The following is a 13,119-nucleotide window of genomic DNA, read 5'->3' as shown; positions in this document are numbered from 1 at the left end:
CCATGCAAGATGGGAGGAGCGGGGGAGGGGGTGGAGAGATGAGCCATGCATACCGGGGAGTATGAGCCATCAGCCATGCATATGGGGGGGGAATTATGAGCCATGCATACAGGGGAATATGAGCCATCAGCCATAAATACAGGGGGGGGGGGGAATTATGAGCCATGCATACGGGGGAATATGAGCCATCAGCCATGCATACGGGGGGGGGGGGAATTATGAGCCATGCATACAGGGGAATATGAGCCATCAGCCATACATACAGGGGGGGGGAATTATGAGCCATGCATACGGGGGAATATGAGCCATCAGCCATAAATACAGGGGGGGGGGGAATTATGAGCCATGCATACGGGGGAATATGAGCCATCAGCCATACATACAGGGGGGGGGGGAATTATGAGCTATGCATACGGGGGAATATGAGCCACCAGCCATGCATACCGGGGGGGGGGGGGAAATTATGAGCCATCAGCCATGCATACAGGGGGGGGGGAATTATGAGCCATGCATACAGGGGAATATGAGCCATCAGCCATGCATATGGAGGGGGGGAATTATGAGCCATGCATACAGGGGAATATGAGCCATCAGCCATGCATATGGGGGGGGGAATTATGAGCCATGCATACAGGGGAATATGAGCCATCAGCCATACATACAGGGGGGGGGGAATTATGAGCCATGCATACGGGGGAATATGAGCCATCAGCCATACATACGGGGGGGGGGGGGAATTATGAGCTATGCATACGGGGGAATATGAGCCATCAGCCATACATACAGGGGGGGGAATTATGAGCCATGCATACGGGGGAATATGAGCCATCAGCCATACATACAGGGGGGGCAATTATGAGCCATGCATACAGGGGAATATGAGCCATCAGCCATACATACAGGGGGGGGGGAATTATGAGCCATCAGCCATACATACAGGGGGGGGAATTATGAGCCATGCATACGGGGGGGGGGGGGGTGGAGAGATGAGCCATGCATGCTGGGGGGGGTGGAGAGATGAGCCATGCATACAGGGGGGGAGCTGGAATATGAGCCATGCATACGGGGGGGGTGAATATGAGCCATGCATACAGGGGGGGGGAATATGAGCCATGCATACGGGGGGGGGGAATATGAGCCATGCATACAGGGGGGAATATGAGCCATGCATACAGGAGGGGGGTCATTATACAGTATGGAGAACTGTGTGTGGCCATTATACAGTATGGAGCATCATGTGTGGCCATTATACAGTATTGAGCATCGTGTGTGGCCGTTATACAGTATGGAGCATCATGTGTGGCCATTATACAGTATTAAGCATCATGTGTGGCCGTTATACAATATGGAGCATCATGTGTGGTCATTATACAGTATGGAGCATCATGTGTGGCCAATGGCCATTATACAGTATGGAGCATCACGTGTGGCCATTATACAGTATTGAGCATCATTTGTGGCCATTATACAGTATGGAGCATCATGTGTGGTCATTATACAGTATGGAGCATCATGTGTGGCCATTATACAGTATGGAGCACTGTGGCCATATTGTTTCGTTTATAATTATTGTATATAAAACAGTGTGATCAGCAGTGCTAAATGGCTGTGGTTGGGACGTGGATATGGGTGTGACTAGTTGTGAAATGGGTGTGGTCAGAGGCGTGGCCTAAAATATACCTCCTTCCCTTCTTCAAAAGTTGGGAGGTATAGTACCGCATTTGCCAGATCACGGCAAGTGCCGCAAATCCCATAGGGAATGAATGAGGCCGAACGCAGTGTTGCTGTAAGTGATCCGTTACGCGGCACATGCAGAAAATATGACAGATCTGCTTCAAAAGGCGACTTTCACATCAGCGATTCTTGCTAAAGTCACTGCCGATAGTGTCATACTCACCAAAGGGGGAGGCAGCACTAAAAGTGCCTAGGGCAGCAGAAACCCTAAATACGGCCCTGGTTGTATGTACTGTATGTGTGTTATGTATGTATGTTGTATGTACCGTATGTGTATAATGTATGTCGTATGTACTGTATGTGTGTTATGTATGTTGTATGTACCGTATGTGTGTAATGTATGTTGTATGTATGTTGTATGTACCGCATGTGTGTAATTTATTTTGTAAGAACGTTGTATGTACTGTATGTGTAATGTATATTGTATGTATGTTGTATGTAATGTATGTGTGTAATGTATGTTGTATGTATGTGAGACACACACACTAATGAGACACAAACACACACCCCCGTCCGAAGCAGACCCACCGCACAGCCCCGCAGACCCCCCCCCCGCCCTGCCCGCATACTCCAGCACCTTCCGCAGACCCACTGCGCAGAACCCCCACCGCCAGCAGATCCACCGCCGGCAGATTCACCGCACAGACCCCTGCCGCCGCACAGGCCGCAAGTCCCAGCACATGATCACGGCCAGCAGACCCCAGCCCCGCCTGCCCGCAGACCCCAGCCCCGCAGGTAGACCCTAGCACCGCCCACAGCCCAGTCACTCTTGATGAGTGACCGCGGTCTGCTGAGGCTGGGTCACGCCTGCTCACGACGTCACGTCAATTTCCAGAGTCTGGAAATTGACGTGACATCGGCGGAAATTAGCGGCGGCTGCAGCCTGTGGGTCCCGGACTCAGCCGCCGACATAGCGCCACTCACAGGCGAAAACGGCAACAGAAGGTATTTAGAAAATTCATTAGGGGCCCCGGGGGGATACATTGGGGGGTTAATTGAAAGTAGTGGACAACCCCTTTAATGCTAACAGGTAAGGAGGACCTAGTTTCTTCTCATAGATGAAGGTTTTACTTCCTGGACTTCCATTTATTGGGCATTTATGGAAAATTATTTTGAAATGACCTACTAACAGCTAAATCTAATGGTCACTACTCCATGCTAATTCTATTGGATCTTTCCGCAGCATTCGACACTGTGGATCATCAGCTCCTCCTCACTATGCTCCACTCCATCGGCCTCAAGGACACCGTTCTCTCTTGGTTCTCCTCCTATCTCTCTGACCGATTCTTCACTGTATGTTTTGCTGGTTCCTCCTCCTCTCACCTTCCCCTTACTGTTGGGGTTCCTCAAGGATCAGTCCTAGGCCCCCTCCTCTTCTCTTTGTATACTGCCCCTATTGGACAAACAATCAGTAGATTTGGGTTCCAGTACCATCTCTATGCTGATGACACCCAATTATACACCTCTTCTCCTGCTTTCACTCCGACCTTCTTAGAAAACACCAGTGATTGTCTTACCGCTGTCTCTAACATCATGTCCTCCCTCTATCTGAAACTGAACCTGTCAAAAACTGAACTCCTCGTGTTCTCTCCCTCCACTAACCTACCTTTGCCTGACATTGCCATCTCCGTGTGCGGTTCAGTCATTACTCCAAAGCAACATGCCCGCTGCCTTGGGGTCATCCTTGATTCCGAGCTTTCATTCACCCCCCACATCCGATCACTGGCTCGCTCTTCTTATCTGCATCTCAAAAACATTTCTAGAATTCGCCCTTTTCTTACTTTCGACTCTGCAAAAACTCTTACTGTTTCTCTTATTCATTCCCGTCTGGACTATTGTAACTCTCTACTAATCGGCCTCCCTCTTACCAAACTCTCCCCGCTCCAATATGTCCTGAATGCTGCTGCCAGGATCATATTCCTCACCAACCGTTACACCGATGCCTCTACCTTGTGCCAGTCATTACACTGGCTACCCATCCACTCCAGAATCCAGTACAAAACTACTACCCTCATCCACAAAGCACTCCATGGCTCAGCACCAACCTACATCTCCTCTCTGGTCTCAGTCTACCACCCTACCCGTGCCCTCCGCTCCGCTAATGACCTCAGGTTAGCATCATCAATAATCAGAACCTCCCACTCCCGTCTCCAAGACTTTACACGTACTGCGCCGATTCTTTGGAATGCACTACCCAGGTTAATACGATTAATCCCCAATCCCCACAGTTTTAAGCGTGCCCTAAAAACGCATTTGTTCAGACTGGCCTACCGCCTCAACGCATTAACCTAACTATCCCTGTGTGGCCTATTAAAAATAGAAAAAAACAAAACAAAACACAATCAGGTTCCTTGCATCGTGTTCTCATACACTTTAAGCAGTGTACTGCTACATACTTAGGCTGTTAACTGGTTCATGCAGCTTTACATGAACACCCGAGCCTTACACTATGGCTGGTCCAAATAACTAAAGCAATTGTTACCATCCACCTCTCGTGTCTCCCCTTTTCCTCATAGTTTGTAAGCTTGCGAGCAGGGCCCTCATTCCTCCTGGTATCTATTTTGAACTGTGATTTCTGTTATGCTGTAATGTCTATTGTCTGTACAAGTCCCCTCTGTAAGTTGTAAAGCGCTGCGGAATATGTTGGCGCTATATAAATAAAAATTATTATTATTATTATTATATACGTTGAAAATATTTCCGATGGTAGAACTCCTGTAAGTTTTATTGCGTCCTTTGTGAGTGATTCAATATGACAATGTGGTCTTGAAACCAGAAAAGATTATAGAGCAGGGATGCACAATGTTCACATTATTACAGCACATGTTGGCAGCTCTTACCTCTACAACAGTCAGGACACAGTACAAGGATGGATGTTCTGGATCAATTCCTTCTAACTTTAATCCCACTCTAAAGCTATTCCGTGATTGGGGAAAAGACTGATGCTGAAAGAAAAAAAAAAAATGTTAAAAAGTGCCAATAGATAACCAGAAAACCATTGACAGTGGAGCCAACCTGCTGAGCTCTGTTCACTGTGTAGAGGCTATTCCCAGGTACAGTAGATAAACTTTGATAGAAGCTGAGCTGCACTACCTGGGAACATCCACTACACAGTGAATGGAGCACAACTTGTTGTCACCGGAATAATTTGCAGCCGATCGTGGGGGTCGTTGGACCCCACCGATTTCATATTGATGACCTATCCATTGGATAGGCCATCAATATTTTAAGCCTGAAAAAAACCTTTAGGCCATGTTCACACTTAGCGGTTTTTACCGCGGATCCGCGGCGATTTTGATGCTGCGGGTCCGCAGCAGTTTCCATAGCGTTTACATTAACATGTAAACCCTATGGAAACCGCAAACCGTTGTGCACATGCTGCGGGAAAAACCGCGCAGAAACGCAGTGGTTTAAAACCCGCAGCATGTCACTTCTTTGTGCAGAATCGCAGCGATTCTGCACCCATAGAAATGCATTGAACCGCTTACTTCCCGCATGGGGCTGTGCCCACGTTGCGGGAAGTAAGCGGATAATGTGCGGGTGGTACCCGGGGTGGAGGAGAGGAGACTCTCCTCCAGGCCCTGGGAACCATAAATAGTGTAAAAAAAAAAAAGAATTAAAATAAAAAGTCATGTTATACTCACCTCTCAGCGCTGCCCGCGGCCGGCCGGTCTTCGGTTTGCTGTGCGAGCAGGACCTGTGGTGACGTCGCGGTCACATGACCGTGACGACGACGCGGTCACATGACCGTGACGTCACGAAGGTCCTTCTCAGCACAGCATCTTTGGAACCGGAGCGCCGGGTGCAGCGCCCAGGAGATCCGGACGTCAGAGGGTGAGTATAACCAATTTTTATTATTTTTATCATTACTATTGATGCTGCATATTGCTGCATATGCAGCATCAATAGTACAGGAGTAAAACCCGCAGCGGAAACCGCGGAACAAACCGCGATAAATCTGCAGGGATAACCGCAGTGGTTTTGCCATGCAGATTTTATCAATTCCGCTGCGGGATAAACCTGCAGAGCACACCGCAAAGTGTGAACATGGCCTTAAAGAAGAAAGCATTCAGGACTAAATCTATAGTAGAAATTACTCATAAAATAACAAAATCAATTAGTGACTTGTAATTTAAGAGCTGTTCCAAATAAAGATGCGATACCTCTTTGAAGAGCTTCAGTGGCGCAGCTGGCATCTTCTCCTCTTCCAGGTATGAAACCCAGTTCCACAGCGTCTTCTTCTGTGCTGTATTAATCAAAAGTAGTTCAATCAAATGAAGATCATACTATTACACGAGTGGACAATGTGTGACATCGGGAAACAATGCAACCATAGCAATAAAAAACACCCTGAGCTCCCAAATGCTTTGCCTACATAATGCTGCTGTCGGATTACATAGCAAAACCTGCTGACAGATGCCCTTTAATATGAATGTGGAGACCTGTGTGTCTTAACCAGTGCCTTCCCTTCTCCCAACAATCCAGTAATGAAAACACTGACAGGCCTCAATGGGTTGAACAGGTCGGTCACAGTTTATTAATAACATCAGCAGATAAAACGCAATTACATTTCGAAATGGAGGGCTCATTGCCGAGCTCCTGTCCCCGATCGACAGGGGGGTTGGCCAACAAGCGGTTACGAACCTTTGCCCTCCTCTGCTGTGACTTAGTATCGTTAACAATTGTTAGTTACATATACATAATCATAAAGTTTGGGTTTTTTATTTACACGTTTACATCTATCCACCAGTTAGTATGGCAATTCACACCCCATTGACCTCTATAAGGGAGGGTGGTACACAAGCTTGCAGGTGTCCTACGGGGGGGGGGGGGGGGGAGGACGTTACCGGCCCGGACACCTGCATTTAACCCCTGTGGGTGTGGCCGTGGGAGCCTTCCCCTTTAAGAACCATCGGACGCTGGGCATCGCAATTAGTGCATTACCAGGGGGAGTGGTGCGAGGGGGAAACTGGGCACTGACATTATTTTATTGGTGTTTGTCATATGGGTTCCACAGTCAGAGGCACGTTCCTTATGCAGTACCGTGCCTGCCAGACTATGGAGACCTGTGTGTCGTAACCAGTGCCTTCCCCCTCCCAACAATCCCGTAATGAAAACACTGACAGGCCTCGATGGGTTGAACAGGTTGGTCAAAGTTTATTAATTACATCAGCAGAGAAAAGGCAATTACATTTCGTAACGGGTGGCTCATCACCGAGCTCCTGTCCCCGATCAACAGGCGAGTTGGCCAACGAGCGGTTACGAACCTTTGCCCTCCTCTGATTTTTCCACCACGGAGGATCCAGTGTATGACCTACACGGGACTCCAACCTCCACCCATCAACAATAGGGTCTGTTCAACTCCATCCTGTAAGCCGGACAAAAAAAAAATAATCGAGGCTGATGTCTGTCAGTTGAACTCCATCCGTTCTTAATAGGGCTGTGTTATCCCTTTCCAGCTGGTGGTGCTGAACTACGATACCGGATTTTCCTCCCACAAATTTTCCCATCCGAGCATTGAATTTCTTCCTTGTGCGCTCTATGGCATTTGTATCCCTTGCGCCACGCCAGACGGCCCGTGGTATCATCTCTGACCACACCACTATCATATTCGTGAATACACAGCTGAAACGTTCCATGTCTGTTGTCCTCCATTTATAAAAATCAGCGACCTTTCGCTTGCTGAGATCGTTGCCACCCACGTGTAACACTATTATCATCGGGTGTTTCGCCCTCCTTTCTCTTTGAACACCTGTCGCCATTGGAAGCCTCTGATACCCCTCCAGTTGACTTCTAGACCCAGGAAGCCTAGATTTCTTCCTCACGGCGCAGCTTGGCCCTTTTTTCCGCCCAGTAGACATAGGAATGTCATACCACCCAAACTTCTACTCGTGTAAGAGATAAAATATGTTAATTCAGCAAATCAGGTCTTATGTATCTGGCGAAGCATGAAGATTTCCAACGACCCATTCTCTGCACCTCGGCCTCGGATACTCCTGCCCTAGCTGCTTCGGTGGCTGCAACGATTCGGAACAAATGTGTTCCGTACTCCTTCAGATTAGCGCCATTTTTTTCCAAGCATAGCTTGAAAATTGCCTGAAATTGGTACTTGGTCAGAGGGGACCAGTCTGTATGAGTGAGAAAAATCTGCCCGCATGTCTTACTCCGGCGAATTTTTTGACGATTTTTAGCGGGCATACTGGGTCATCTGCAGTGTTAACCAGGACCCATGTGCCCCTACCAGTGGGATCACACTTGGATTTTCGCACTCGAATGCGCAGAGCATCGCTGCATATGACTATATCCTCATTAATTCGGCCTCCTACCGATGCATTTTTTTGACTGCGGTAGCAATTCACTAATGTGCAGTGCTCCGAAAAGGCGATAGCAAAAGCTGCAGCTATGAGGACCGCCTCGTATTGCGATGTGCAGACTGATGGGGATATTGAAATAATGTCGTGCAATAGTCTTTGTGAAATGGAGCGACAGCATTCTTGGCTCGGTTGAAGCCTTTTCCAGCCTTTAATGGCTTGCTTAATGAAAAAGAACTTGGTTACATCGGTCCACCCCATTAACTGAAAGAAAAAGGCTAACCCCAATAATTTATGTTGCGCCAGCATCCCGCTTTCCTTCAGCCGCACTAAAAATTCCATCGTCACCGCACTTTTTGTTTGGTCCCATTTATCGACTGGCCTACCCTGGATTAATGAGCACCACTCCTCTCAAGCCTTACCCTAGACCTGCCAGGTAGCCGCGAAACGGAGGCGCTGATTAAAGGCATCAGTGATGCGCTTTGGGACTGGATTCTGAAAGCCTGACAATCGGAAAATAACAGTGAGTTAATGATATTATCGTCTACTTCCGCCACCAAGGTGGCTCTACACCAAATATTGTTTTCCAAGCATAGCAGCGCTAACCGGCGTAAGAGGGCGAGTATGGGCAAGGATGTAGATGACATGTTGTTTAGTCTTTTTGCTGTTCTTGTAATTTTTGTTTGGAAACGAGTGTTCACGTTTCTCAACTGATTGGCCCATATCTCAAACAGCCGCTGCCCACTATTGAGAAAATTTCCCATAGGACTGAATGGTGCCCCCAGTTTGATGTTGTCCATAGCTCCAGCCAATCGCTTTTGCACCATTGTTTTTTTTAGATTGTTGCAAAAACCCTCTTTTTTGCTCCACCCTATTGCTAGCCCTAGGTCTTTGCTTGCTGTTTCTCTAGCCATGACACAAGTATGTCTGTTGTTATATATGCTCTGCCGACTGGAATTACGCAGCAGGTGAACGTCAGTAGACCCAATAGTGCCTGCATTTGCTGGAGGGTTATTTTTTTAAACTTCACAGAAGCCTTCCAACATCTGCCGTGTTTTTTGTATTTTATCTGCCGGTAAGCGAAAAGCCATTGCGTTGGTGTCTATTTCGATGCCCAAGAAAGGCCATACATTGCATGGCCCCTCTGGTTTTTTTTGTGGGGGGGGCCATAGCGGTATGCCAAAGTGCCGTGATATAAATTTAAAATTTTCTAGTAGGAAGGAGTAGAGTTTAGAATTTTTGGGACCGACGAACAAAAAATTGCTGCCTGTTTAGTACCAAACTACCCAGTCCCCGAAAGTACCCCATAGGCAAGCACATATCGAAATAATAGCGTTGGTCCACCTTGCATCCTAATAGGTGGAAACATTCGAGATGCACAGGTAATAGGCGGAATGCAGATTATATGTCTGATTTAGCTAGGAGGGCGCCGGGTCTGGATGCACGGACTAATTCTACAGCCTTATTGAAAGACGTGTATGTGACGGAAGAAGCTTCCCCTGGGGTTATAGCATCATTAACATATTTACCGGGTTCCTTTTTTTTTTTTTTTTTTTTTTTTGGAATAATGTCTAACGGCGATATTTTGATATTTTTGAATGGCAGCGACTGAAGGGGGCTGCTATTCTACCTAATTCAACTTCCTTTTGTATTTTTTGCTTTAGAATTTCGGGGGAATTCTCAAGCAGATTTTAGGTTATCAGATTTCCACTGTCCGCTGAGCCCACCTCAGGGACCCATGTTCCACCGTCCGCTGAGCCCACCTCAGGGACCCATGTTCCACCGTCCGCTGAGCCCACCTCAGGGATCCACTTTCCACCATCCGCTGAGCCCAACTCAGGGATCCACGTTCCACCGTCCGCTGAGCCCACCTCAGGGACCCACATTCCACCGTCCACTAAGCCCACCTCAGGGACCTATGTTCCACCGTCCGCTGAGCCCACCTCAGGAACCCAGTACCGCACGATTGATTTAGCTGCTGAATTAGCTCCTTTATCACTGTGGTTCTCTCGCAAAAGAAAGTGATAACCCCTTTACACATCGATTCGTCGTATACTTTGGAACACTCACCGCTGTGCGCCACTGGAGGAGTGCAAACCAATACTGGAGGAACCCCGACTCCCGCTGATGCTGAAGGGGTGATATCACAGTATGAAGAAACTCCGACTGAAGCGATGGACTGGTCAATTCATTGTCTGGAAGCCCAGGAAGATTGAGAGGCATATTCCCGGATGTCAGCCAACATTGGAGCACCTGACTGTTGTGAGCTTGAGCCTGATGGCAACCAAGTGATGGCGGAATTCCAGCTCTGTTTTGTGCGCCTACATAGTAGCTGACTTGGCTGGAAGGCCTGGGGGATGGGTCTCCCAGGCTGAAAGCCTTGGAGGGTGCACACGACTTTTGGTGTTTATCGTGTGCCAGATAACGCCTGTCAGGACTCTGCGACGAGTCGAAACCCTTCTGATGTGGCTGAAGAAAGCCATCCTGAGGCCCGAGATCTGCGGCAGCTCCTATGTAAGCTGCGCCTGCGGTGGGGATGACTTTTAGAGGGGTAGTGATAATCGTGGCGGGAGTTGTTAGATGAGGATTGGGAAGACGTGTGGCATCTACACTTGCGTCCGCCGTTGCTATGTGGTGTGCTGGGGGGAATTGTATATTGAATTTTACCGTAAACAATACCATTGTATGCTATTGTAGGGATATGACAGGGCGGGGGTTAATGGGAAATCTTTATTAGCTATTTTGTCCGTGATTGGTGCGATTACATCAGTGTTAATACTAGGTGCCTTTTCCTGCTGAAGAGCGAACTGCTCGGTAGGGTTGGTCTGATCAGCGCGCTCTGCAGCAGCGTTTATGAACCTCAGGCTGGTCTCCCATTCTCCCCGTGCAAGCTTTGTCGTTGTGGCAGCCAGAGAGATACAGGAGACCGAGCCTGGGCCGACCCTGCTGTGTCTGAAGGGGACCGGAAATGGGGGTGCTTGGTGCCTTCTCACCAACATGCTGACTGCAGCTGCAGAGCGCGCCCATCGGTCGGGTTGGACAGACCAGCGCACTCCGCAGCTGCATACAGTGTCCCCTGCACCGTCCCCCGTTTTCCCGTGCAGACAGTGCGGCCATGCCCGCACGTAGAACGGCGCTGGACGGGCACAGGAAGAGATGCTGGGATGTGGGCGGAGCATAGAGGTGATGCACCGGAAGTGGGCGGAGCCTCATAGTGACGACCCGGAAGTGGGCGGTGTCTGCAGTGGCCTGGGCCCGGCGCATCCCCCCGGCCTGCACCGTGGAAGCACACCGACGTGGGGACGAAGATGCAGCTGTGGCACGGTGCCCCGCGATGGGTGCCCAGAACCCAACCTGGAGCCGCTCCGGACGGTGGGAGTCCTTGCACAACGTCCGTCCGCCCCACACCGGAGGCCCAGCCGCTGGAGCGCCGGCCAAAGAGGGGCAGCCAGAGCGGATGTGGATGCCGGTGACAGAACGAGCAGGGCCAGCGCACGCGGGCACAACAGGTGAGGGAGCGCTGAGTCTTCGAAACGGGAAGTCACCGCTCGGCAGGAGGGATGTCCCAAGAGAGGTGTGAAGGAGCAGGGAAGCACTGCAGCCCAGGGGAGGAGGGCGACACCTCAGGCACGGAAGCATGCATGGACAGGGGCAAGGAGAGGACACAGGGAGGTGAGCGCCGGGGCCAGTAATAAGGGCTTGAAGCCAGTGCTCACCTTCCTGTGCTGCTCTCTGCCTCAGGGCCTCCACCAGGGAATCGGGCTCTGGGAGAGACCTACAACAAAAGCTTCCAGGTGTCCAACGGGGGGGGTTGAGAGGAAGCTACTGGCCCGGACACCTGTATTTAACCCCTGTGGGTGTGGCCGTAGGAGCCTTCCTCTTTAAGAACCATTGGGCATCCCAATTAGTGCATTACCAGGGGGAGTGGTGCGAGGGGGAAACCAGGCACTGACAGTATTTTATTGGTGTTTGTCTTATGCAGTATCGTGCCTGCCATTCCAACTGAACATTGGAGAAGTACCTACAGATTAATGGTGTAGATGTTCAGTTGGACTTGGACTCCTTTCCCTTCTTACGATATGTTACCCAAACTCTTGGTTTAAAAACTTTTTATATCCTATGAATAATGGAGGGGAAATTGGTTTTCTTTTACAGTAACAAACAGGAGGTTGAAGAATTCTTTGCAACCGCAGACACACAAATAAAAAAAAAAAGACCTTAACAAAATTCTATATGAATATAGCTAAAATATTCATACAGAATTTTGTTAAGGACTTTTTTTTTACTGGATCCGCAACAAAAACGGCAAAAAAATCACTACAAAAGATGACTGAAAGACTCTTTTTATCCATATCAATGTTAATCCGTTTTGCTGTTCGTGTGTTCAGTATTTTTAGCGTTATTTTGTTTTTTTAAACCTCTTCAGGTCTTGAAAAATACCTGGTGGAAAAAAAAAACCTTCACTTTTTTTTTTTAGATAAATTTGACACATCAAATGAAAAAGCTGAAAGAAAAGTGAAAATAAAAACTCTTAAAAAACTACCTAAAAAAAGGAGGAATCCAGAAGCAGTTTTAGTAGTAGAAAAACATGTCACTTTTAAACACAACTTTTTTTTTTTCTTCAAAAACCACCTTGGGAAATCCTAGATTAGATTATACAAGGCTCTTATGCGTTTTTTTGACTGGTTCTTTTAATGTCAAGACTTTTGTCATTATGGTATGAAATACAGAGAACTAGCCTCAACTGTAAAAATACTGCAAACTCATGTGATTCATTGTATAAATAGTGTTATATCAGTGGTTGCACTTAAGTAAAAAGGTGAGGGGTCTAAGGCTTAGGGTGCTTTTACACTGCATTCTTGCACCCATTAGTTGGTCCCGTAAAACTGAAACTGGGCGTGTATCATTTTTAGGTGTGTTCGCCTACTGGAAACAGACACCCAGACATAGCAGATTGGGCCTGGGTGTCCATCTTCAGTAAGCGTACACATCACACCGCACACGTTTGCCTTGCTGACTCCATTATAGTCTATGGCCCCGTCAGTGCATACGCTAGAATCCCGTTTTGTGTCGG

The 13,119-nt window shown here is 48.3% G+C and overlaps 1 protein-coding gene across 7 annotated transcripts in view; it reads right to left on the bottom strand.

The window, feature by feature from the left end:
* LOC143815936 (lethal(3)malignant brain tumor-like protein 4) overlaps window positions 1-13,119 on the bottom strand; it is a 190,489-nt gene that overhangs the window by 161,666 nt on the left and 15,704 nt on the right. For all 7 annotated transcript variants that reach the window (XM_077295732.1, XM_077295738.1, XM_077295734.1 and 4 more), the window contains exons 7-8: window positions 5,898-5,980; window positions 4,575-4,679 (exon numbers count right to left, since the gene is read on the bottom strand). In XM_077295732.1, the coding sequence (XP_077151847.1) occupies window positions 4,575-4,679; window positions 5,898-5,980 (188 nt within the window). The remainder of the gene's footprint in view (window positions 1-4,574; window positions 4,680-5,897; window positions 5,981-13,119) is intronic.

Source organism: Ranitomeya variabilis, chromosome 3 (genome assembly GCF_051348905.1).
Source record: "Ranitomeya variabilis isolate aRanVar5 chromosome 3, aRanVar5.hap1, whole genome shotgun sequence".
Classification (NCBI taxonomy): domain Eukaryota; kingdom Metazoa; phylum Chordata; class Amphibia; order Anura; family Dendrobatidae; genus Ranitomeya; species Ranitomeya variabilis.
The sequence above is the reverse complement of the archived record's forward strand: the minus strand, read 5'-3'. Positions and strand labels throughout refer to the sequence as shown.